The sequence below is a fragment of the Hemicordylus capensis genome, chromosome 1 (genome assembly GCF_027244095.1).
Source record: "Hemicordylus capensis ecotype Gifberg chromosome 1, rHemCap1.1.pri, whole genome shotgun sequence".
Lineage (NCBI taxonomy): Eukaryota > Metazoa > Chordata > Lepidosauria > Squamata > Cordylidae > Hemicordylus > Hemicordylus capensis.
In genome coordinates, this window is record NC_069657.1 from 171,317,594 (window position 1) to 171,343,373 (window position 25,780).

The following is a 25,780-nucleotide window of genomic DNA, read 5'->3' on the forward strand; positions in this document are numbered from 1 at the left end:
GCAGGGGTGGCAGAGAGGAACGCTGCCACCCAAAAACGTCAATTTTAAACGCAGCGCCAGAGGGGGAAGAGCGGCAGGAGGGGTAAGTTCTACCCCCCTGCCCTTAAAGGTAGACACCCCCCCCATGCTGGTCCGAACCGGTCCGGACCCATGCACATCCCTACTGCAGTGTATTTCTTGACTGCTGGATCCTTTACTGTTGATGGTTGATCCTAAAAGGCAGAAGCTATCTACCACTTCCATGTCTTCCTTGTCAATTCGGAGGCTCATTGCTGTGCCCATTGTCATTAGTTTAGTCTTTTTTACATTTAATTTTAGTCCCATTTTTTCACTGTGCTCCTTGACCTTCATTACTAGAGCTTGCAGATCACCCGCATTCTCATCTTATCAGAGTGGTGTCATCAGCGTAGCGCAGTTTATTGATGTTTCTTCCTCCAACTTTAAAACCACGTTCATCTTCTTCCAGTTCAGCTTCTCTCAGTATATGTTCAGCATATAAATTGAGTAAAGAAGGAGAAAGTATACAGCCTTGTCTTACTACTTTGCCGATCTGGAACCAGTCTGTTTCAACATGTTCTGTCTAGACGGTGGCTTCCTGCCCTGTGTATAGGTTTCTAATGAGAACAATGAGATATTCTGGGATTGCAATTTTTCTAAGGATAGTCCACAACTTGACATGGCTGATGCAATCAAAGGCTTTTCTGTAGTCAATAAGGCATATATTGACATCTTTCTGGTATTCTTTGGCTTTCTCAATTATCCAGTGTGCATCAGCAATGATGTCTCTTGTTCCTTGGCCTTTTCTGAAACCATCTTGAACATCCGGCATTTCCCTTTCCACATAGGGCTCTAATCTGCATTGAATGATCCTGAGCATTATTTTGCTAGCATGTGAAATTAAGGATATTGTGTGATGGTTTGTGCAATCTGTTAAGTCTCCTTTCTTTGGTATGTACATGTAGACTGACCTCTTCCAATGTGTTAGCCACTGTGTTGTTCTCCAGATTTGCTGGTGTAGTTTGGTTAGAGCCTTGTCTGATTCTTCTTCTGTTGCCTGCCATATTTCTGTAGCTATTCCATCAATTCCTGTAGCCTTCCAACTTGGTGATGACTGGAGTGCTGTTGTAACTTCATATTCCCATACTAGATGTTCTTGCATATAGGGAATAAATCTTCTAGAGCAGTGTTTCTCAACCACCAGTCCATGGACTGGTGCCCGTCCACGAGGCATTGGGTACTGGTCCATGAGGCATCACTAATAAAAATCACCGCCATTTCCAGGAAGCTCTTGCTGCTGGATAACATTCATTTCACTTCCTGAAAATGAACTTTATCCAGGAAATAGGCCTGGAAATGAGCTCCGGATAACTGCCCGAAATTGTTTTTTGGGAGGTACCTGGGGGTGGAGGTGAGGGGGGCAACCTCCTTACTAAGTGCTGGTCCAGGAAACTGCGCATGAGTAATGTACCGGTCCATGACTCCAAAAACAGTGAGTAACACTGTTCTAGAGTATCTTGGATGTTGATGTCCCTGTTGTACAGATTTTCAGTATACTCCTTCCATCTCTGATCTTCTCTGAATCAGTTACTATCTGTCCTTTGGCATCCCTTAACATATCAATTTGAGGTTGGAACCTCCCTCATAGTTCAGAGATCTTTTGGAAAACTTGCCTTGTTTTTCCGTTTCTATTTCCATCCGCAGGGTCTTTACAGATGTCATTGTAGTATTGCTCCTTGTCTCTTCTAACCGCTTTCTGAAATTCCCTATTAAGTTCTTTCCTGAGGTCTTTATCTTTCTTGACTTTGGCTTCTCTCCTCTTCTTGGCAATTTCCACCGTCTGTTCTGACATCCATTTTGCTTTCTTCTGTTTCTTGGTCATTGGCAGTCTCTTTTCACATTCATCCTTAACAACTTCTTTGATTCAATTCCACAGTTCCTCTGGTTCTCTATCAATGAAGTCCAGAATTTCAAAACCGTTCCTGATATTCTCCTTGAGAGTGGTGGGTACAGCCTCAAGATCATATCTTGGAAGCGGGATAGCTTTATATTTCCACTTTAGCTTGATTTGGAACTTGCACATGAGCAGTTCGTGATCGGTTCCAAAATTTGCCCCTGGCCATGTCTTTGCTGTTATAACTGAGCTCCTTGACCACATTCCACCTCCTTGAGTCACTGACCACATTCCACCTCCTTGAACTAATAATGTAATCAATTTGATTTCTGTGTATTCCATCTGGTGATGTCCATGTGTATAGGTGCCGCTTTGAAGAATGTGTTAGCAATGAAGAGGTTATTGGCTTGGCAGAAACTAAGAAGTCATTCTCCTGCTTCGTTTCTGTTTCCATATAGGCCAACTCTGTTTTCCTCCTTAACATTTCCAACTTTGGCATTCCAGTCACCAGAATCACATCTTGCTTTCATGTTCTGTCAATTTCAGACTAAACTTGAGCATAAAACTCATCAACTTCCTCTTCTTCTGCATCAGTTGTTGGGGCATAGACTTGAAGAACTGGCTTGTTAAAGGGCTGTCCACGAAATCTAATTGATGTTAGTTAGTCACTGACCACATTGTACCCAAGTACTGCCATTGCTATATTATTTCATTCATTCATTCATTTATTGAATTTTTTTATACTGCCCTACCCAATTCGGCTCAGGGCAGTTCACAAACAAAACAAAAAGAGTTAAAATCAATCACCAATAAAAACAAAATACCATAAAACAATCCATTAAAAACAATTTAAAACCCCCTTTTAAAGGTACATTAAAAACATTTTTTTTTAAGTACATTAAAAAAACCCTACAACAATTTTAAAACTCTGGAAGGCCAGGCCAAACAGATAAATCTTAAGGGCTTTCCTGAAGGTCTGTAAAGAGTTTAGGTTACAAATTTCTGCAGGGAGCGCATTCCACAGCACAGGAGCGGCTACAGAGAAGGCCCGCCTCTGAATAGCCACCAGATGTACTGGTGGTAATTGGAGACAGACCTCCTCAGATGACCTTAACATGTGGTGGGGATCATACAAAAGAAAGCGCTCTCTGATGTAACCTGGAACTAAGCCATTTAGGGCTTTAAAGGTAATAACCAGCACTTTGTATTTTGCCTGGAAACATATCAGCAGCCAGTGCAACTGTTTCAAAACAGGTATAATATGGTCTCTCTGAGTTGCCCCAGAGCAGAGACCAATCTGGCTGCCGCATTTTGAAATAACTGAAGTTTCTGAACTAAATACAAAGGCAGCTCCACGTAGAGTGCATTGCAGTAGTTGTGCCTGGAGGATACCAGCTGGTGCACCACTGTTTTATTTATTTATTTATGTATTTATTTATTTTATTGTTGAATTTATATACCGCCTTTCATTAAAAACAATCTCAAGGCGGTTTACAAAAGTTAAAAAACATACAATAAAATGACAATAAACATATTAAGCTAAAAATATAAAAACAAACCAAATTTAAAATCTATAAAATACAAGCATAAAAACTATACACGGGTAAAAACACATAGAAAAAGCAATAAAAACAATCATGTAAAAGCCTGGATAAAAGCCAAGATTTAACAAGCTTTCTAAAAACAATGATGGAGTCCGAGGAGCGAATGGCCACTGGGAGAGCATTCCAAAGTCTGGGGGCAGCAACAGAGAAAGCCCTGTCCCGAGTGCACAACAGCCGAGCCTCCCTCATTGTCGGCACCCCGAGCAGAGCCCCCTCAGATGACCTCGTCAAGCAGGCAGCAACCCTTGGGAGCAGGCAGTCCCTCAGGTACCCCGGGCCCAAACCGTTAAGGGCTTTAAAGGTCAAAACCAGCATCTTGAATTGGACCCAGAAACGAACTGGCAGCCAGTGCAATTCTTTCAGAATGGGTGTGATGTGCTCCCATTGGGCAGCTCCGGATAAAGCCCTAGCTGCTGCATTTTGCACTAGCTGTAGTTTCCGGATATTCTTCAAGGGCAGCCCCATGTAGAACGCATTACAGTAATCCAGCCATGACGTGACTAAGGCATGGGTAACTGTGGCCAGATCTGCCTTCTCGAGAAAGGTACACAGCTGGCGTACTAGCCCAAGCCGTGCAAAGGCACCCCTGGCCACTGCCTCCACCTGAGCTTCCAAAAGCAGAGCTGGGTCCAGTAGTACCCCCAAGCTGCGTACTTGCTCCTTCAAGGGGAGTGCAACCCCATCCAGAACCAGTAAAATCTTCTCATCCCGATTGACTCTCCTGCTGACCAACAGTACCTCTGTCTTGTCCGGATTCAGTTTCAGTTTATTAGCTCACATCCAACCCATCACAGCCACCAGCCCCAGATTCAGGACGTCCACTGCCTCCCTAGGATCAGATGACAAGGAGAGATAGAGCTGAGTGTCATCCGCATATTGCTGACAACTCAGTCGAAGTCCCCGGATGACCTCTCCCAGTGGCTTCATGTAGGTGTTAAACAGCATGGGTCATCTTCTTCAAGGAATGGACACAGCTGTCGAATCAGCCAAAGCTGATAGAAAGCACTCCTGGCCATGGCCTCCACCTGAGTCACCAGGGTGAGGCCTGGGTCCATTAGTACTCCCAAGCTGTGTACCTGCTCGTTCCAGGGGAATGTAACCCCATCCAGCACAGGGAGATCTAACTAATCCCTCAGATTCTGAGCCCCTACAATGAGCACCTCCTTTTGCTTGGATTCAGCTTCAATTTGTTGTCCCTCATCTAGCCCATTACTGCCTGTAGGCAGACATTTAGAGAACGAATGCCATTTTCTGATGAAGCAGATGAAAGAGAGAAGTAGATTTGGGTGTCATCCACATACTGATAACACCCAGCACCAAATCTCCTGATGACCTCATCCAGCGGTTTCATGTAGATATTGAAAAGCATTGGTGACAGCCCTGAGGGACTCCATATAACAGCTCTCATTTAGAAGAGCAACTGTCACCAAGCTCCACCATCTGGGATCTGCCCGAGAAATAGGAGCGGAACCACTGCAAAGCAGTACCTCCTATCCCCAACTCCCCCAGGCGACCCAGAAGGATACCATGGTCAATGGTATCAAACGCTGCTGAGAGATCCAAGAGAACCAACAGAGTCACACTCCCTCTGTCGATTCCCCAGTATAGGTCATCCATCAGACCGACCAAGGCTGTCTCAACCCCATAGCCCAACAATCTCCTTGCTAGATCGAAGCAGCCAGGTCGGGCAAGAGTCCAGAGAATGAGTGGTAGGCTGCACCGCCCCAAGCAGCTTGTCCACATTATCAGGAGTCACAGATTGAAACTGTTCCAACCTAACACTGCAAGAGGGATCGCTGTACACCTCCTTTATCGACCCTGCAGAAATAGTGGAGTCCAAGTCAGCCCAAATACAACAGATTTTGCCTGCAAAGAACCTTCCTGGCAGTGAAAGCAACACTGTTCCTTCTTTGGTTTTCATGTCCTGAGTAGTAAACGGTATGGTTTTCTGACGGCAAGTGTCCAGTTCCAGTCCAATTTAATTCGCTGATGGCCAAGATGTCAATCTGTAGTCGATTCATTTGATCTTTCACTGTGTCAAGCTTTCCCATATTCATGCTTCTTACTTTCCACATTCCCATTGTAATTCTGTCTTTGGAGAGTCGGATTTTCTTTTCCCACATGGCAACATCAGCTGCTAGACTTCCAAAAGCTTTAGTCTAACCACGTCATAAACACCATCAGTACTCTCAGAGATCCTCTGGACCGACGCACATTGCAGGTCACACGCTTGATTTGGTCTTTTACTCTGATCATAGTGGTGTTCCGTGGGTGGGGACTCCTGTGATTTCCCCATTGTCATGGACAGACCACCATCTGGTTAAGGTTGGACTTACAACCACTTCCCACCTCTGCAGGGGCGAGAAGCCCATTAGATTGGTCCACCCGAAGAGGTTATTGGATCCATTAAGATTCCAAGAAACCTTGGAGGGATTTAATGTTGGCTTTGCTGGTGATCCTGTTGATGCCCTGGTTGAGAATTGAAACAACTTGCTCACCAGGGCAGTAGACACAATTGCTCCCAAGCGTCCCCTCCGACCCGCTTCAAAATTGGCCCCTTGGTATACAGAAGATTTACGGGGGCTGAAATGGCAAGGTAGGCGACTGGAGCGCACAAGTGGAGGAAGACTTGACTCGAATCTGACAGATTGCGACATAGAGCAATCTAAAGATCTAAGCTCAGGTGATACGTGCGGCAAAGAGGCGGTTCTTTTCTGCCCATATTGCCTCTGCGAATTCACGTCCAGCAGAGTTGTTCAGGGTTGTGAGGGGATTAGTATGTGCCCCCTCCTCCCTTGAACCAGAATTTGGAGTCATCAGTTACCCACTGTAATGTGTTTAAAGAGTTTTTCGCAGATAAAATCTCTCGGATTCAGGCCGACCTAGATGGAGACTGCACAATTAATCTGATGTCTGAGCTGGAGGTGCCCAACAACTCCTCTTATGTGATTCGACTGGATCGGTTTCAGTTTGTGACTCCTGAGGACAAGCTGCTTGGAGTGGTGAGGCCTACCACTTGTTCTCTTGACTCTTGTCCAACATGGCTTGTTCGATCTAGCAAGGAGATTGTTGTAAACAGCCTGGTGGATATAATAAATGCTTCTCTGAGGGAGGACAGGATGCCTCCTTGTCTTAAGGAGGCAATCATAGACCACTTCTAAAGAAGCCTGCATTAGATCCCTCAGAGTTGAGCAATTATAGGCCTGTTTCCAACCTCCCATGGCTGGGCAAGGTAACTGAGAGGGTGGTGGCCTCTCAGCTCCAGGCGGTCTTGGAGGAAACTGACCAGGCATCCCCAAACTGCGGCCCTCCAGATGTTGCTGAACTACAATTCCCATCACCCCCAGCTACAATGTATTGTGGCTGGGATGATGGGAATTGTAGTTCAGCAACATCTGGAGGGCCGCAGTTTGGGGATGCCTGATCTAGACCCATTTCAAACTGGTTTTCAGGCGGACTACGGGGTGGAGACTGCCTTGGTCGGCCTGATAGATGATCTCCAATTGGCAATTGAAAAAGGAAGTGTGACTCTGTTGGTCCTTTTGGATCTCTCGGCAGCTTTCGATACTATTGACCATAGTATCCTTCTGGAACGTCTGAGGGTGTTAGGGGTGGGAGGCACTGTTTTACAGTGGTTCTACTCCTACCTCTCGGATAGATTCAAGATGGTGTCAAATGGAGACTATTGCTCTTCAAAATCTGAGCTTAAGTATGGTGTCCCACAAAGCTCTGTACTTTCTCCAATGCTTTTTAACATCTACATGAAACTGCTGGGAGAGATCATCAGGGGGTTTGGAGCTGGGTGTTACCAGTATGCTGATGACACCCAGATCTACTTCTCCATGTCAACTTCTTCAGGAGCTGGCATATCCTCCCTAAATGCCTTATCCAGATAAGACTGAGGTACTTATTGTGCGGGGGTCAGAACTCTAGAGACGATTTTGATCTGCCTGTTCTAGATGGGGTCACACTTCCCCAAAAGGAACAAGTTCGCAGTCTGGGAGTACTTCTGGATTCACATCTATCCTTGGTTTCTCAGGTTGAGGCAGTGGCCAGGGGTGCTTTCTATCAGCTCCAGCTGATACACCAGCTGCGCCCATTTCTCGAGATCAGTGACCTCAAAACTGTGGTACATCTGCTGGTAACCTCCAGACTTGACTTTTGTAATGCACTCTACATGGGGCTGCCTTTGTACATAGTCCAGAAACTTCAGTTGGTTTAGAATGCGGCAGCCAGGTTGGTCTCTGGGTCATCTCAGGTCATCTCGGAGAGACCATGTTACTCCTTTACTGATGGAGTTACACTGGCTGCCAATAGGTTTCCGGACAAAATACAAAGTGCTAGTTATAACTTATAAAGCCCTAAACGGCTTAGGCCCTGGGTATTTAAGAGAGCGTCTTCTTCATTATGAGCCCCACCGCCCATTGAGGTCATCTGAGGAGGTCCGTCTCCAGTTACCGCCAACTCGTTTGGTGGCTACACAGAGACAGGCCTTCTCGGTCGCTGCCCCGAGATTGTGGAATGCGCTCCCTGCTGAGATACGATTCTTCCCATCTCTGGCAATTTTCAAAATACACCTGAAAACCCTTCTTTTCACCCAAGCTTTCTCAGCTTCCGAAATTGTGGGAGTTTTAATTTCTGGTTTATTTTAAAATTCAAAACCCGATTTCGGGGGTTTTAATCACTGTAATTGTTTAATTGTTGTTTTAAAATGTTTTTAAATTGTTCATTTTTATATTGTTTTTTAATTTGTTTTAGCTCTTTACTATTTTAGTGGTTTGTTTTAATTGTAAACCGCCCTGAGCCATTTTGGAAGGGCGGTATACAAATCAAATCAATCAATCAATCAATCAATCAATCAATCAAGTAAGTAAATAAATAAATAAATAAATATTCCTCCCGGCATACTTCGCTCATCCCTCCTAGGAACACCCCGCTCCCCCCCCCCCCGCCATGATGAGGCAGCATAACCGGACTTGGGGAGGAGGGTTAAAATGGTTGCTCTCTTATATTTAACAGGGAAAAGCAACTGTCCCTATTCAACTCAGCACATCTTCCCAGTGGCTGTTGTTAGTGTCTCCCACGAGTGTGTGGTTGCGGTTGTTGTGAGCCCCTTTGGGACAGGGAGGCTTTTTTGCATTCATTTTGCTATCTAAAATGAATTATTTGAGAAGGGTTTTTTTCTTAATGGAAAAGCAGTATCATAACTGTGCAGTTCTATCCATTCATCTACCCTGAGAGAAAACTGAGTTCTGGGCAAGACTCGGTGGCCTGCTCAGTCACTAATGTGTTGGCACAAATTCTGTGCAGTGGAAGAAGCTCTATTTGCACTCTCCCTCTGGGTCTTCAGTGAAGTAAGTAAGAATCAGAGAATAAATACAGCACACTGCTGCAGCTTATTCCAAATTTGCAGACTATCCAGTAATCTCTAGGTATTAGAATGCATCAGTGATATCACTGAGATGCAGTAGGGTCAAGAAACCTCTATAGAGGGTATGTCCTGCATGGTGTGGAACAGGGCATCTTTGCTGTTTCCAAGGAGCCATCTGCTTCCCCATGTTTAGGAAAGTCCAAGACCTTCATGAAACCAGTTGACTGTACAGTAGAGGTCTGAACTTCCCTGTTTTCTAATGCATGACATGTGGGACTGCTGCACAGAAGCTCCTAAAGTCTTTTGGCCTTCCCTAGCACACCAAGGGACTTCTTACAGACCCCTGTACCTCATCTCAGGTACAATCACTTTGGAGGATCTATAACTCCTTGAGAAATGTGCTACCAATACAGAGAAATGTGCTACGAGATACAGTTAATCCAGTGTATCACGTCTTGGATTATCTAATCAAATTAGATAATCCCTATATAAACACTGCCAGCTCCCAGAGAGTTATGACATTTATTTATTTTTATTTTATTTTATTATTACATTCATATCCTTCCTCCAAGGAGCCCAGAGTGGTGTACATGGTTATATTTATCCTCACATCAACCCTGTGAGGTAGGTTAGAAGATGTGGCAACTTCCCATCTGATCCACCTGTTCCACGTGATTTGTTATTCAGACTACATTGCAATTACATGGTACCCAGACAAAATGAAATAGCATGCCACTAGTAACCTATGTGCTGGACCTCACTTCTACTGCCCTTTAGAACACCTACACCAGGACCCACAGAGCTCAGAATTCCGGCCCCCGACAAGCAACTGCTTCCCTCCCTGGCACGTTCCCCTGCCTCGTCGCCTCACTGTGAATGTAGTCAGACAGGCTGGAGCTTTCAAAAATGAAAGAGAAGGAGCGACTCATAAAAGGAAAGGTGTGACTTCATTGGACAGCTATTACCTGTCTTGTCTGATCAGTGTCTCTGGAGTCACCCCCTCATAGGGAGCCCAAGGGTCTAGAGCTAGTGTTTGCAAAAAGAATGGCATTGCAAAAAAACCAAAACCAAACAAACCACTTTTCGTTCCCATGGGACTGTTCCGTGTGGCGGGGAGTGAAGTCAGTGGGGGCCGATTGGGGGTCGGGTGAAGTCTTGAGTGTTGAAGTTCAGGAATCTTAAAAGGGTGTGGCTAGGGCTAGTGGCAGGACATTTAAATCCTGTAAGAGGAGGCGCCTCACAGTACTCTGATTATGTTATGTTTGTTGTGGTGCTGGTTGGTGTGAGTGCAATGCCCATAATGTCCTATTTTGAACCTGCTTTGGGGGTGAGGCCTGGCTAAGTTCTTTCTTTTTTTGGTTTAGCCTTGTTTGGTAAGTCTGGATGGGCACTTTGAGCTGGTACTTGATGATACATCGAGAGCCCGTCTTTCTCTTTCTCCCTCTGTCTCTGGTCATTGGGAAGTATGATATTCAGAATTTCTTCCAAAAACTACAAAAAAATATTTAAAATGTCCCTGAGATTATTCCAGTGTAAAAGTAGTGCATTCAGCTAATTTAAGTGGCAGGCAAGAGAGTGGGGAAGAAAGGGAGTGAGAGAAAGAGCAGGGAGGAGGAGGAAGACAGAAGGTGGTGCGAGGTGGGTCCCCCAGAGGTGCATCAGAATCTAATCCAGCCCACCACCAGATTTGAGTTTGACACCCCTGACCTACAGCCCATAACAATCCAATCACAGGTAAAAGAGACATGGGTATTTATTTATTTAAAATGTTTATTTCCCACCCCTTCAGTGCAAATTTGCTTGAGGTAGCTCACAAAAATGATAAAATCACAAAACTTAACATTAATAAAATAAGTAAAATAACTGGATTTAAAAATTGAACAATTAAAAAAAAATAAAACTACCCAATATAGCTGCTGATAAAGCACTAAAAAGCTGCTCTAAAAAGTTGTGTTTTCAGATGCTTATTTTTTAAAAAAAAAAACTGTGGGAGGGAGCATGGTGAAGCTCTTCCAGTTGGTCATTCCAAAGTTGAAGGGCCACAACAATAAAGGCCTTGTCTAGTCGCCACCAAATGAAAGCAGTCCAACATATACCCTGGCCCCAAGCAATGTAGGACCTTAAAGGCTAGGACCAGCACATTGAATCTAACCTAGACCATCTTTAAATTACAACACTGAACATGCTAAGGCTGTCCTTTCTTTTGCTCATTGCCATTAATCATGAAAAATATTTTTTTCTGTTTGAAGAAAGTCTCAATTATATTTAGATACTATTTAATCTTTAGGGTGGTTTTTTTGGTAGAATTAGCATTATCAAATAAATCTGATTTATCATGGAAAATTGGTCAATTTATTGGTCAATTAGTCAAGAGACAACCACGTGAGTACAAGGTGCATTATGGTGATCCCCCTCCCGCCCGAGTGTGCCAGCCATGGCTGCATGCAACTGCGGCTGACACATTATTTTGAAGGGTGGCTCCATAGGCAGGTTTGCCACCATGGTGCCACCAGGATTGGGTCCGATTCCGGCAGTTCACACGCCTGTGCAGAACCAGGCTGGCTCCCTTAGCCCGGTTTTGCACACACATGTGAATAGTCTCTAAGTGTGCATAAAGATTTCCTTTCTTCTCTGTGCTTTAATAGCATCTCTTTTATTCTTAAATCTAAATATGAACTATACATTTAATTTAAAAAAAAAAAACAGTCCCCAGCCTATTGAAAACTAACTTGAGGTCACACTTATTGAAAATCTGTGTTATGGAACTGGCTTTAAGAAAAACCAAGCTTATAGTCAAGAAGGCATGTTCATCTATTTTTCCTTTTTTCTTTTAATTATGGTTTCTGTCTACTATGCACTGTGCTGGTGTTGAAATTAAATGTTTTGTATGAAGGGCAAATTGATTTTTACTTCACTTTTCTTTTTCTCCCCAACCGGACACTTTTATTAATGCTGAAAACCTGTTTTCATTGAAAAGGAAATAGAAAAAAGTCTTTCATAAAGGCTGCTGGATCTTGAGAAAAAGTAATTTTTAATAATAGTTTTTAAAACTGATTCTAAGAATCTTTATTGAAAACCTGTTTGGAAAGTGAAATGTGGTTAATACAATTTTGACACAATATAGCTGGATTGCATTAATCCCTCTCTTATATATCTGTGGAGAAAACATGTGGTTGGTAGATGCCATTTTCCAGTTTCAAAGTAAGACTTGACAGGTGCTGAGTGTTCACTCTTAGGCTGACTTCAGAGATAACACCAAACTGGAGGCAACTGTGCCAGAGGTTCACTTTTGTGGTCGTCCAAATGTGTGAAACTGCTCTTTTGTCACCAAACCAACTTGAGGTTTTCAACCCCAAACCGTAATTTGAAAGTTTGGTTTGTGGTGAGTTTCGCTGATGAAACCTCAGGTTTGAAGACAGCATTGTGTCATCCAAATTCTGCCACCACTGTAATCTGAGTTTTGTGCTGTGGTTGCTCCAGAAACCATAGAGAGGTGGCTCAGATGAGCCCAGAAATGCATCAGCTCTATGCCTGCCATGCTTCTTGCTGGCCCTCTCTCCAATCAATTGCTCCACCCTCCACAGTCTCGCACTCATCCTGCCATTGGCTTCCCTATCCCAGGCTTCAATGCATGTAAAGTGAGAGAACCACATTGAGGAAATCCCACTTTCCACTTTATGGTCCTTCCTTTGTCAATCCACACAAAACGGATGGGATGACAATATGGGCAAAGCAGGAGATGTCTCCAGCAATAAAGGGCTGCAGAAGTATGTGCACAAACACATGGCACCGTGGTGACACCAGGAACTGGGCAATTCAGTGGTTCCCCACAAAGATAACACATGTCAGGGGAGTGATATCACATTGCTTGCAGAAATACCGATGTGGCGATCTAGTGCAGAAACCCACAGAAAACCTGTCCATGGAAACCTTCCTGTTGTCAAGCCATATAAAAAAAGAGATAACACATATTCCCACAAATCTCCTGTCTTTATCTGTCCATTTGCTTGTGTTACTTGAGCACCTTGGCACCTTGCATTTCAAGGCATTTTGACAGCTTCCATCCAGGGAAAGGAAGGGGGCACACACACAAGGAACGCTTTCATTAATAGCACACCCAGACAAGTATGGCTGCCCAGCAAGGCATCCTTTCCAAGGCATTGTATGTGGAGTGTGTTCAATCAGCAGGGCACTGATTTCCCTGGATGCCTGGACAGTGCCTGTATTATTATGGTTCCTGTGGACGGTGCCCCTCATGCCAACTATATAGGGTGGTCCTTTAAAAACTGCACATACAGTATATATATGTGTATCCAACTGTTCAGCTTTGGCCCCTCCCCAGACTGGTGCGGCACCATGTGTGCCGGCAAAGGAAAGTCTACTATCTATGAGAGAACCCAAAGTTTGGGTGAAAGATAGCCCCTAGAATTCTTAAGTGGTTCAATTTTTTTCTGCTTTATTTTTTTTGGTACCTGTTTGTATATGAATTGGGTCCTAGCCCCTTCCCCTAGGGTGCAAGCATTTAGTCTCAGCCATAACTCATGAGAAGAACCATCCTGGGTTACACCTGGAAGATGGTTATAGGGATGGGCTTGAAAGCACTGTGTGATGACATGTGCAATAGATGCACGTCCCTTCTCTCAAAGACTGTTCTCTTATGAGAGTGACAGGCTATAGAGTCTGGAAGGGTTGAGTGGAGATGGAAAGGTCCAGAGTATGAGTTCTATTATTAACCAGAGATACTGGGTGGCCCATATCAGTGGGATATGTTGCACTCCCCCTGAAAGTGCATTCTCCAACCAGAAGCTCACTGAATCCCTGGTCCTCCCCAGTGGACTAGCCCTCTCATGAGAGGGCTAGTCCCCATCCAGCAAGCCGACATGGGGCAGGAGTGTGTTGGGGCTTCCTGGACTGCTTAGCCCGGGTTTACCATTCCGAAAGCATCGTTTGTCATAGTGAATCAAACCCCAGGATACTTTGCCCGCCCTCATATGCATGTTCCGCTCCTCGGAAGTCATCATGTCACCTTCCAGGAGTAACAGGAAACTGGTGTCCCTCTGCACCCCATACCGGTAGTTGTGCTTGTGCAAGATTGTATGGCTGTGGGGCCCTTGTGAGAGCAGTGGTGCAAGTGGTGTGAGGAATGGGTTTAAATGCCCTTTCTCTGCTGAGGGTGGTTGACTGATGCCAAAAAGGCACAATCACATTGGGCAAGCCTCCTCAAAGATTGTGACCAGTGGTACTGCTCTACTGGCATCCTGACAATATGCCCACAGTCTGGCAACATGAGTGCTATGGAGCTTGCTATGATGTGGCCTCAGCTGACCAGGAAGAGGGAGGGGCCCCTCTGCCCATAAGGCAGAGGCTGCGAGACCACAGTTTGTTGATAATCTGCGGGATGATTCCTGGGCTCACAGATTAACCACAGGTTCATCTAGCCAAGGTTCCACATTATGTCTGAAGTCGGCCTTATTGTATTAGCTGCTAATGCAAAGTGAAATTCACCCATGGATGCTGGGATACAATGAGATAAAGAAGTATGCGTAAAAGTTGTCCTCACAGGGCAAACCCATTTCTAGCATAGATTGATAGGCTTGCTGAATTCAGGAGAATGGAGGGAAAAGCACTGCAATTGCTTCTCCAAGCATCTTGTTATTCCATTAGGATATTCCCAGTAGAATTGCTCAAAATGGAATGGGAGAGAAGTCTGAGGGGGGAGTGAGAGTGAGAGACAAGACATGGAAGCTGCTTTGTGGATATATCAGGTATTGGGCATTCAGTGTTTGAAAGCAGATTAATGGGCATGCAGTGGTGAGGAATGGAACCAGAGAAATCCTAACCAGGTGTGTATAGTGCAGTGCTTGGTTTGGTATCTTAGTTTTAGATTTTAATAGGGACAGTGGCAAAACTTGTAGAATCTTCTACTGCTGAATTTCTGCTTAGATTTGGAGAGATGTATACCTGGGAGAACTGATAACATGGGAATCCAGGGTTCATCCACAGAGTGGCACTGCACCCCATCTGGAGTAGAGATGTGCACGGAACTGGCCAGCCCAGTTCGGTTTGAATCCGGACTGGATTTGATCTGCACCTGGGTGGCCCGGTTTGGGCTCAAATGAGCCCAGGCCCAGACCGGTCTGGCCACTGAGCCAGCTTGAGGACTCGAAGGCAAAACTTGTAAAGGGGGATCTGGCAAGGATCCCCCTTGACAAGTAAAGGGCTGCATTAGGGTGGGAGGGTAAAGTTCTCCCTTTTACCTTTCAAAACACAGCACTGCACAGCAGGATGTGGGTGGTGGCAGCCACAGCGGCCATGGGATGGGGGCAGCAAGGGCTACCCTGGGTGGGGGAAAGTTCTCCCTTTTACCTATCAAAACACACTGCTTTGTCAGGATGGGGGGCGCTGGCGATTGCAGCAGCTGTGGGATGGGGTGCAGAGGACTGTGGTGGGGACAAGGGGAAAGTTCCCCCATTAACCTTTCAAAACACACTGCTGCACAGCAGGATGGGGGCAGCAGCTTCAGAAGAGGCTTTGGGATGGGGTGGCAAGGGCTGTGGTGGGGGTGGGTGGGGGGAAGGTCCCTCTTTTACCTTTCAAAGCATGCTGCTGTGTGGCAGGATGGGGTGGAAACTGCACCAGCTGCAGGATGGGGGTGGCGAGAGCTGCTTCCAGCTCCCCGCCTGCTTCCCAAATGACTGTGCAGGCCAGTCTGAAGCCCGCATGCATGCATTCTACACAGGTGTGCACAGAAATGCCCCAAACCAAAGCCCAGGCTGCAGACCGGCCTACATGGTCATTTGGGAGGCAAGCAGGCAGCTGGAAGGAGCTCTTGCCCTCCTCACCACCCGCATCCTGCAGCCGCTGTGGCCACCGCTACTCCCATCCTACTGCCCAACAACCTTTTTCAAAAGGTAAAAGGGGGGACTTGCCCCTTGCCCCCATCACATCCCTCGCTGCCCCCATCCCACATCTGCTGCATCCACCACTGCCCCCATCCCACCACACAGTGGCGTGTTTTGAAAGGTAAAAGGGGGTCTTTCCCCTCCCCCCTCCCCAGCCCTTTACTTGTCAAGGAGAATCCTTGTGGTTTCCCCTTTTACAAGTATGGCCTTTGAGCTGGCTCGCGATCGGCTCACTGCCGGACCAAGCCCCCCCACTGGTTCGGCTGGAGGGTGAGCCTTCGAGCCCAGCTGGCTTGAGTGTGAACCGGCTCAAGGGTTAGTAAGTTCGCACATCCCTAATCTGGAGTGTGAAAAGAAATAAGAAAAAATAAAGATTGGTACAAGTAGGGCTTTGGGTGCACTACATTTTTGTTTGTTTTCTATTATATTGTGCAGCAATGCTTCTCTTATGAGTAAGAACATTTTGAAAGATTCCAAGATTTTTGTTTCCTGCCAGAAGCCAGCCAGAGCACAGCCTGAGACATAATGGGACCTTATGGAATCTGCTCCAACTCTATGTTTTAACCTTCCATGTGCACTCTAGGGGAAGAGATCTGAATTGCTGGAAGAAAGATAAGAAGTGGATTCAGGAAGATCAAGATTGGGGAATGTTTAGCCAATCTAAACATTCTTCAGCAATGTTGCCTGTTTTCTAACGTAATAGCTACTCTGACAGAATAACTTGTACGGCTTCAACACCTGCAAATGCTTTCCCCTTGATAACATACTGTGAAATACTCTTGAGTCTGATATTAGGCAGTTTGGTTCAATTCAGAAAATGATAAAATAGTGTGCTCTGCCTCATTCACGTATAATGCCTCACCATCTCTTGAACTCTGACTAGTTCTTTCCAAAAAGAACAAGCCCTTTCCCAAATAGCTTGCTAGGATTTGTGGCTTTCTAGAAGTTTTGGTAACATAAAGCTACCTTACACATTACTCTTTCCCAGCCAGTAAATGATTTTTGTGACAAAAAAAATTTGCCAACATTCTGGATTGTGCTAATATCTCACAAACAGTGCATCGCAGCAGTTTCTTGAATGGTAACCCACTCCATTAAGGTGATTGTGAATGAGGCCATAATGTGTCTGAGCTATTTACAAAACATGGCAAACAAAGTACCCTGTCACAGCATTGAGGAGCTGGTGTATAGATCTCATTTGATAAGACTTGTGCTGTTTATCTCTGTTAAAAGTGGCTTGGAAAGCAAAACTATGACTGAAATGCTGAATTATTAAATTACTGAAGATGAGCTCAGAGTCTTTGTGCAGAGTGTGTATTCAATTAATTTGTGAAATAGCCTGAAATAAAGAGATGTAGCTAACTCAGTCTACATTGTAACTTTCTCTAAGCAACTGTTGATTATAGAACCAAAAATAAATTATTTTGCTCAAATAATGATGGAATAGCATAAGCATGCATTGCCATTTTTTCCAATGATTAGTCAGTAGCGCCCTTTCCATACCTTTGTGATTTATTCAGAACCAAAATATTTCTTCGTTCCTTTAGGCCCCCTGGTTGCCCCGGAGATAATGACATTGTCTTGGCACTCCAGAGTCCTGGCTGCAACTAACAGATGTCTTTGAACCAGCTCCTCTTTATTTACATTTCAGATTGTGTTGATTCTAACTGTACTAAACCCCTTCAAGTATAAATAAAATGACATATTGTTATCAAAAGCAGCAGATGTTACACTAACAAGCATATTTCCCGGATCGGAACAGGGAGAAGCAGAAAGCGAGACAAGTGCCAGAATACAGAAGTACATCCTCAAGTTGAAACGGAACCATGCCCTTGCACAATATTTACCACTCAGCCCCATGGAAATTGGTCAGAATGCATTATTTCTGTTGGAAAAATGGAGCACCAATTAGAACTGAGACTTCACAGGCATGCCAAAGAGTGTGGAGAAGGTGTGCGGTTCCGAACCCTTGCCTGCTATGATAGGACAGGCAGACTTGTGGAACCATCTCACTGCAACCATTCAGGTAAGATAACATGCAATGTGTATAAACATTGGGACCTTGGAGTAAACCACTTGTTATGCACCCTTTGGTGCCCATGTAGTTTTCCACATGGGTACTTGCTACTTGCTGTGTCAAACATGACTGCTATAATAAATCCCAGAATGGAAAATAGGACAATATACATATGATTTTGTTAATCATATTCAGTATGTCAGCGGGCTTAAAAGGGGAAATGTGGATAGAATTTCATTTGGAACCCTAATGTGCTTCAGCAGATACAGTATCCAGATGTCACACTGATGGAAGTCAATAGAGCTCGAAGTCACCTGAAAGGTGTCTAGTTAAACTCCCTCCATGCACAAACATTTCCTGGAACATTTGCCCATATCATTTGGATCATTGTGTGGAGCAGAAATAATAGGCTTCCTGCAGTGGAAAGACAAAGTATGACTTTAGGAAGCTAGTTGTCCCTACAGTGCAGGCAGGATAATATTCATTACTCCGTCTCAAATGGTGTAACTGAGTATTCCTCCTTGTTTATATCAGAAATGAGGAGAAATATTTTCTTTAGGTTCTGGAAAATAGGTAAACTGTTGGTAGCAACACTTCACAATATACTGATGTCCTGACACTTGACTTTTGGCCAGTATTGTAAATACAGTATTATCTTTGTATTTTTGTGATTGTCAGTAGATGAAGAGGAAGCACAGAGTGCAGGAGAGGTTTGTTTCCAGCCAGAAACAGCTAGACATTTTAAATATCTCTGAATAATAAGCAAAACAGTATCTTGTCCTCCAGGATGGATTGGCTTGCAGATTTGCCTGGAATCTGACATCTGCATCAATGTTGGGCATGCTAGACATTGATAGGTCCTAGAGGTGTGTACAAAACTGGTTTGCCCAGATCAGTTCTAGTCTGAGCCAGACCAGGCATGTTTGGATTTGGCACCTCAAGTTAGAATTCCAATTCTGCAGCAATTCAAGCCGATTCAGGGTTATATAGTAAAAAAAAATGTTTTTTTCAATTTATGAAAAAGTGAAATGTTTAATCTTCCCATTGGGTTTGGTGCCTTCCGGAGGGTCCTGCTGCAGCCACAGGGAGTCTCCAGTGGTTCCCCCTTCCCCCGCTGGCCTCCCCTGGTTTTCTATGGGCACATTTTCAGGCCATTTGGGCCCTTTCTGTGGTCATAGTGGCCTCCAAAATGGCTGAACCGGCCCATAGACCCGAGGGAAGGCCAGTGGGGAAGGGGGAACTGCCAGAGACCCTGCCTGTAGCTGCAGCAGCATCCCCTGGAGGCTGCCGAACCTCAACAAATTTGCTACAGCTGTAGGAATGCAATGGCGTAATTTTTATTGACCTCAATACAGATGGTGGACATTTGAGGTGAAAGTGGGCTAACTTGTGGACCGCCTAACCAGTTTGAACCAAATTTGATACAGCTGTAGTGAGTGATACATAGGGACACCTAATAGAGAAAACATAATTCGTAATGATGTCATCCATCCCAATTCAAGATGGTGGCCATATGGATTTTTGAGACTCAAGTGGGCTAATATGAGAACCACCTAACCAATTTGAACCAAATATGATACCACTGTAGGGACACCTCAGTGGTGAAGTTCATAATGTCATCCACCCCAATTCAAGATAGCGGGCATCTGAATGTTTGAGGCGCAGGCATAAACTGATTTGGACCAAATTTAGTACAGTTGTAAGGACACATAGAGACATGTCAGCAGTTTAGTTTGTGATGATGTCATCCACCTCAATTTAAGATAGTGGATGCGTGAATGTTCGAGGCAGAAGTTGGTAATTATCAATTAAGAATATAGTGAAAGAAAAGTAGTCAGATTAGTTCTTACCAGAACTTACTGTTTTAAACACAGTCAAATGATTCTTCAGAGTTTAAGTGTAATGATAAAACCTATATTTGACATTAGCATATCTAAACTGACACTATCATACTATAAAAATTAATCTGTCTTCACCCATAGACTAATGGGCTGGCTAATCATTTTCCAGTTTCTTTGATTTGTTACAAGAACCCTTTCTGGGCATTATGGCACTATGTAGGTTGTAGTGCCAACAGGAGTGTGGCAGCAAGCCCCACCCCCTGCACCAGCACACTCCATAACCACGCCTCCCCATTCTCCACAGTTTAAGTGTTTCTCTGCAGAGGCAAATGCTGTATAGAGAGAGAGTGGGGTGTGTGGTTAAGGAGCATTTTGAGGGGGTAGGGCTTGCTGAGGCACTCCTGTTGGCACTGTAAATGTCAACAACATACACATGCCTTAGAGAAACCATAGTGCATGGCATCCCACTTGACATATACAACATAGAAATAACACTATGGAAGGATTTATGAAAAGGGAAATAATCTTAGGGAAGGGGGAAAGTAGTATGGGCTAGTTTTATTTAGGGATGTGCATGAATTGTTCAAGCACCCGCTGATGGAGTGAGGAGCCGTTTCCATAGCCAGCACCCACGCTCCAAATGCTGAGCATTTGAGTGTTGGTGCTGTGCGGAGGCTGCAAGGAACAGCATTGCAGCCCCATGCAGCCTTTTGGAGAGTGGGCACCACTGGTGGAAAAGTGGTGGGGCAGGAACGAACAGGTAAGGAGCGCCCTACCTGCTTTTAAAGGGAGGTGCCCCCTGCCCTGTTGAGCCAGTTCAAACACCAGCACCTGAGCCAGTTCAGCACTTCCCAGAGGAGGCTCGTGCACATCCCTAGTTGTCTTGTGCTTACAAACATAATCCGAAGTTAGGTGGGCATTTTTCTCATAAACTGTGATGAAGAGCTTGTTCTCTCATCAAGCCACCACATTTTTCCTTAGCTCTGTGTGTTGTCAGTTTTCTGGCTTTTTTTCTTTATATAAATTCCTTCCCTTCAGTGTGTACTCATTCCAGTTTGCTCAGCTTCCTCTTATTTTGGATTTTGTCATGCGCTGCCTCCCTCCATCAGCACAGAATCCCCAATGGGACAAATAGCTTGTTAGCAGTGTTGGTGTTGTGCTGTTCAGTTTTATTGTAATGAGAATCCAAGGAGAAAAACCAAACAGAAGGAGACAATATGAAGATACTTGGTAATGGAGGAGTTCATTGGAGTATAACAATCTCATTCTAGCACTGACAGTGAATTCATGGAAGGTAGCTTCTTGTGAATCATTCCACACCTTTCCAGATTTTGCCTTCTCAAACTTTATATGAGATAACATAAGACACACACACACATAACTTCATGAGCAGAGCTCTGCCATATTTTCTTGACCCACAGGCAATCATTTTAATTAAGTAAAAGTCTTTTGGAAGCATGGCATGTTACTCTTTCATATTAATATATCTCTTTTGACAACAAATTAAAAAATATGCTGAAACGGTGTTGCTTGCAAAGGTATTATACCCTTATAAGCTTCGAAAAGTAATGTTATATAGTATTTATTTATATTCTTCATCTCATTCATCCTTGCAACAGTTCTACCAGTATTGTTCCCACTTTCAAAAGGGAAATCTGTCATGCCCCCACCCGAGGACTTTGGAGAGGAGTGGGGGGCAGGAGACTTACTAGAAAGTGGGGAGGTGCCTGAGGAGGAGCAGGCCGGTGATGTGAATGGAAAGGTAATTGAGACAGGCCAGGGTGAGTGTTTGGCGCAGGAGGGGCCAGCAGGGGCTGAGTGACCTTTGGAGAGAAGGGTCAGGATCTGAGCCAGAGTTTGAACGGCCACTATCTCCTCAAGAACACAGAAGGGGGAAACGTTAGCAGCAGGTGAAGGAATTAACGGAGGAGTAGTTGTCTGGCGAGAAGACAGGAGCCGGATTGAGTCTATGGCAATTGGCGGGGGTGGAGTGTTGATTAAGTGCATGTGGCTGCTGACTATAAATCGGGCAGCCTGTGCCTTGAACAAACTGCAGGAAACAACACGTCAAATCTGCTTGGAGCTTTTGTCGGAGAAATTGTGACTTTGGAATTTGGGCTTCTCACTCCTCACTTCTGTATTCTTGGTGAGACTGTTAAACCTGACTATTTAGCAGTAAAACTGAAACTTGAGCTACTGGCTATTGTGTCATATATTTCTGGCCAGCGTCTTCTGTCGAGTGAGCTCGTGACAAAATCAAACTTAAGAAACAGTGAGTCTATGGCCATTGTAGGATTTAGGAGATTGTGTTCCTGGCTAAAGTCCAATACTATCGACACTAAACCACAGAAGCCAGGCAGGCACAGCTCGTGACCTATCAAGCCATTTTCAGTTCATTAGCCACATATGGTGGCCCTGTTGTCACAATCCCAGACTGGTGATGAAACAGGAAGCCTATTAAACCCTGATGGACCACCATACATGGCTGGTGGGATGTTATTGACTTTTGCAAATCATGTCAGATAGGCCTGGAAAAGGAAAGATGGTGCCATCGAGTCAGTATCCCGCCCTGCAGTAAAGGTAAACTTGTGTCATCAAGTCGGTGTCGACTCCTGGTAACCACAGAACCATGTGGTTTTCCCTGGTAGAATACAGGAGGGGTTTGCCATTGCCTCCTCCCACGCAATATGAGATGATGCCTTTCAGCATCTTCCTATATCGCTGCTGTCCCATATAGGAGTTCCCCATATTCTGGGAAACACACCAGCAGGGATTTGAACCAACAGCCTCCTGCTCCCTAGGCATGTTACTTCCCTGCTGCGCCATTAGGTGGCTCAGAGCTGTTTGTAATAAGGGCTTTCCTCAGGGATTATTTATATTCACACTGATTTATATTCACATCATGAGGCATACTAAATTGGCCTATGATACAACATTAGGACGTCTGCTTTTAGATACAGAATAGTAATATAGTTTTGGCACATGGGTCTGTTTTATAAGTTAGATGTCATTCCTTACAATGCTTTGAGGTGATACCTCAAGATATATAAGAAATTCCCCTCAGAGGATGGAGCCACTCTGGGAAGGGCAGAAGGTTCCAAGTTCTCTCCCCGGCTTCTCCAAGATAGGGCTGAGAGAGTTTCCTGCCTGCAGTCTTGGAGAAGCTGCTGCCAGTCTGTGAAGACAATACTGAGCTAGATAGACCAATGGTCTGACTCAGTATATTGCAGCTTCCTATGTACCCATTATTGAGATTGTACCCATTATTGCCAGCCACTGGTATACTATAGGATATCCCATGACCATTCTGTAATATCTGCAGACAGATGTGATAAACAGGGTCCAGCTGCATGAGATACACAATGAAGGAAAAATGATTGCAGATTTCACGGTGTTATAATGATCCATAGATGGGTGCATAGAATAATTTATTAATATAAAAAGAACATATTTTAAAACACTAGTGGTTCTTCATCAGGGAAACTTTGACTATAATGGCAGTTCAGTCTCAAACAATTGAAGAAAATGCTTGACTCCTGTTTGAACCTCCATTAATGCATTTAGTTTTTCTTGTCAACAAGATCTTCACTAGACCTTTCTTTTCCTCTTGTAGAACGAAAACATAACAAATTATTCTGGACTGAGCCACTGAAATAACTAGCATTGTTGATATATGTCTAAACACAGCTGCATAATACAGAGCAGGAAGTTTAGGGCTCGGAAACAAGCTATTTGGATAATGCTGATTTAGAACTGTTGCTCAGTAAAGCTGAAGCAATGAAAATATAAGTGTTCTCAGGGCCATTTCTTCAAAATAAAAGTGTCAACCCTTGAAACCCTGAAATATGATCCTTTAGTTCACAGAGGGCACAAGAAACACTATGATGGCTACATTCCCTCCGAGATGCTTGCCTTTATTAACACATTACATTGACTAATGTATGAGGTTGAATGAAACGTGTACTGCATGCTGAGGAGTTCCTATAATTCTTTCATTGATAGTAAATTCAACTTCTGAGCTAAAGAGTTCCTCAATCATATGAGGAAATTTAATGTTATAAAATAAGGCGCTTTTAATTTTTCAGAGAAAATATGTGGCTATACCTCAGTTTCACCACCCAGAGTATGTATTTATAAGTATGTGACCATAGAAAAATTATAGAAGCTGAACCCAGACCAATTAATCACGGGTACAGTACAGCACACCTTATAAGGGAGGGGCAATATTTTGTTGATTGCCCCTCCTTCTGAAGACCACTATGACTCCCCAAAATATGTTCCTTAGGGCTGCACAATCCTCAGGGACATATTGTAGGGAATACACTGGAAATACACTTCAGAAGGCTGGGGATATTGACAAAAATCATCTCACCCCCATAACAATACTTTGTTAGTCTGGATGTCGGGAAGAGATTTCTCATCTCACAATGCAAATGTCTGTTCAGAACACAGCATCTTATTCTAAGCTGAGTACCAGTAATGACATACTACACTAAGGACAAGAAATCAGCTTGTAATAGGTTTTGACTGCCAGGTAGTGGCTGGGGCTAAGCTGGTGTTAATTTACATTTTAAAAAGCTTTTAAACGTAATGTCAACTGTCTTCATCCCTTGCATTGATAAACACAGAACAAAAAACAAATATGTTGTAAAAATTCAGCACATTAGATCTATCTCCTTTAAGAAGGGACCAATGACACTTGTGAAGAAATATATAAAATGATGAGAAGAAAAACATCCTCTGATGTTTCCTGTCTGCAATAACGATTCAGGATAGCATTCCTTTCCCCTTAATACATTGTTACCGCCTTGATTTGTTTCATAATATTAACTTGGGATGCAGCTTTTTAGGTGTAAATGCTTGTGTTGCATCAATGAGTTTTGTGCATTGATTGAGTGAATTTTGACACAATAAAGACCTTATTACCTTGTCTGAAAACCTGCTGTTTTATTAAATAACCTTTATAAACATTCTATATAAACATCTTATGCCAGAATTGAAGAGCACAATCCTGACCTAAGTTGATCTAACTTAACACTGTGAGGTTGTATTGATTTCTATTGAAGACAGATTTCTATTGAAGGCATGAACTTGACTCTCCCATTAACATCAATGAGATTTTAAAAATACTTAATTTGGGCAGTATAACCTTTAAGTTATACTCTATAGATCCTAAATAATTTGTGTCTCCTGATTGGTAGAGTAACCCTAATTCATGTGTTCATTCATTTCAGTGGCATGGCTAACTTTGATTCCCCCCCCCCCCCCACACGCACACCCTGTCCATGGGTTGTCTAAAGTGGAATGTGGTCTTCTTGTACTTTGGTTGATGATGCAGTGCAGTCAGTTCACAGAATGACACAGTTCATTCACTGTTGATAAAATTCAATGCACTATTTTCTAGTAGGAATATTTGTAAATGGATCCCCATCTTGATATTTGTTTCTTGCAGCTTGGGCTTTTGCACATCCATATGAACGTAGCATTAATGCTCTACACAAAACTGATTTACTTACCCTCCAATATTTCACCAAAGAAAATAAGAACATGCAAGCATGCTTTTGGTAGTGCAAAAATTAATCTGGAGCACAAATTCCAGATTGAGTGCAATTAGCTGGCACAATTAGTTTTGCACAAGCCAGGGGCGTAGCAAGGTTGTAGTGGGCCCAGAGGCAAGGTTTTAAAATGCCCCCCCACCCGACTGAAGCTCAGCTCATGAAGTTAAGAAATCTTAAGTGAGGCTGAATAGTGGTAACAAAAAGCAGAGTAAAAAAATGTGTGTGTGTGTGTATATATATATATATATATATAAAAATTATTATTATTATTACATATATATTCTGCTCTTCCTCCAAGGAGCCCAGAGCGGTGTACTACATACTTAAGTTTCTCTTTCACAACAACCCTGTGAAGTTGCCTAGGCTGAGAGAGAAGTGACTGGCCCAGAGTCACCCAGCTAGTATCATGGCTGAATGGGGATTTGAACTCGGGTCTCCCCGATCCTAGTCCAGCGCTCTAACCACTACACCATGCTGGTTCTCTGTAAAGTGTGCCGTCAAGTCGATATCAACTCCTGGCACCCACAGAGGCCTGTGATTTTCTTTGGTAGAATACAGGAATGGCTTACCATTGCCTCCTCCCACGCAGTGTGAGA

General features: G+C 44.0%; 1 protein-coding gene across 10 annotated transcripts in view; it reads left to right on the forward strand.

Moving 5' to 3' along the window:
- Positions 1–25,780, forward strand: part of THSD7B (thrombospondin type 1 domain containing 7B) — a 690,438-nt gene that overhangs the window by 485,863 nt on the left and 178,795 nt on the right. For all 10 annotated transcript variants that reach the window (XM_053254956.1, XM_053254972.1, XM_053254939.1 and 7 more), the window contains one exon: positions 17,531–17,794. In XM_053254956.1, the coding sequence (XP_053110931.1) occupies positions 17,531–17,794 (264 nt within the window). The remainder of the gene's footprint in view (positions 1–17,530; positions 17,795–25,780) is intronic.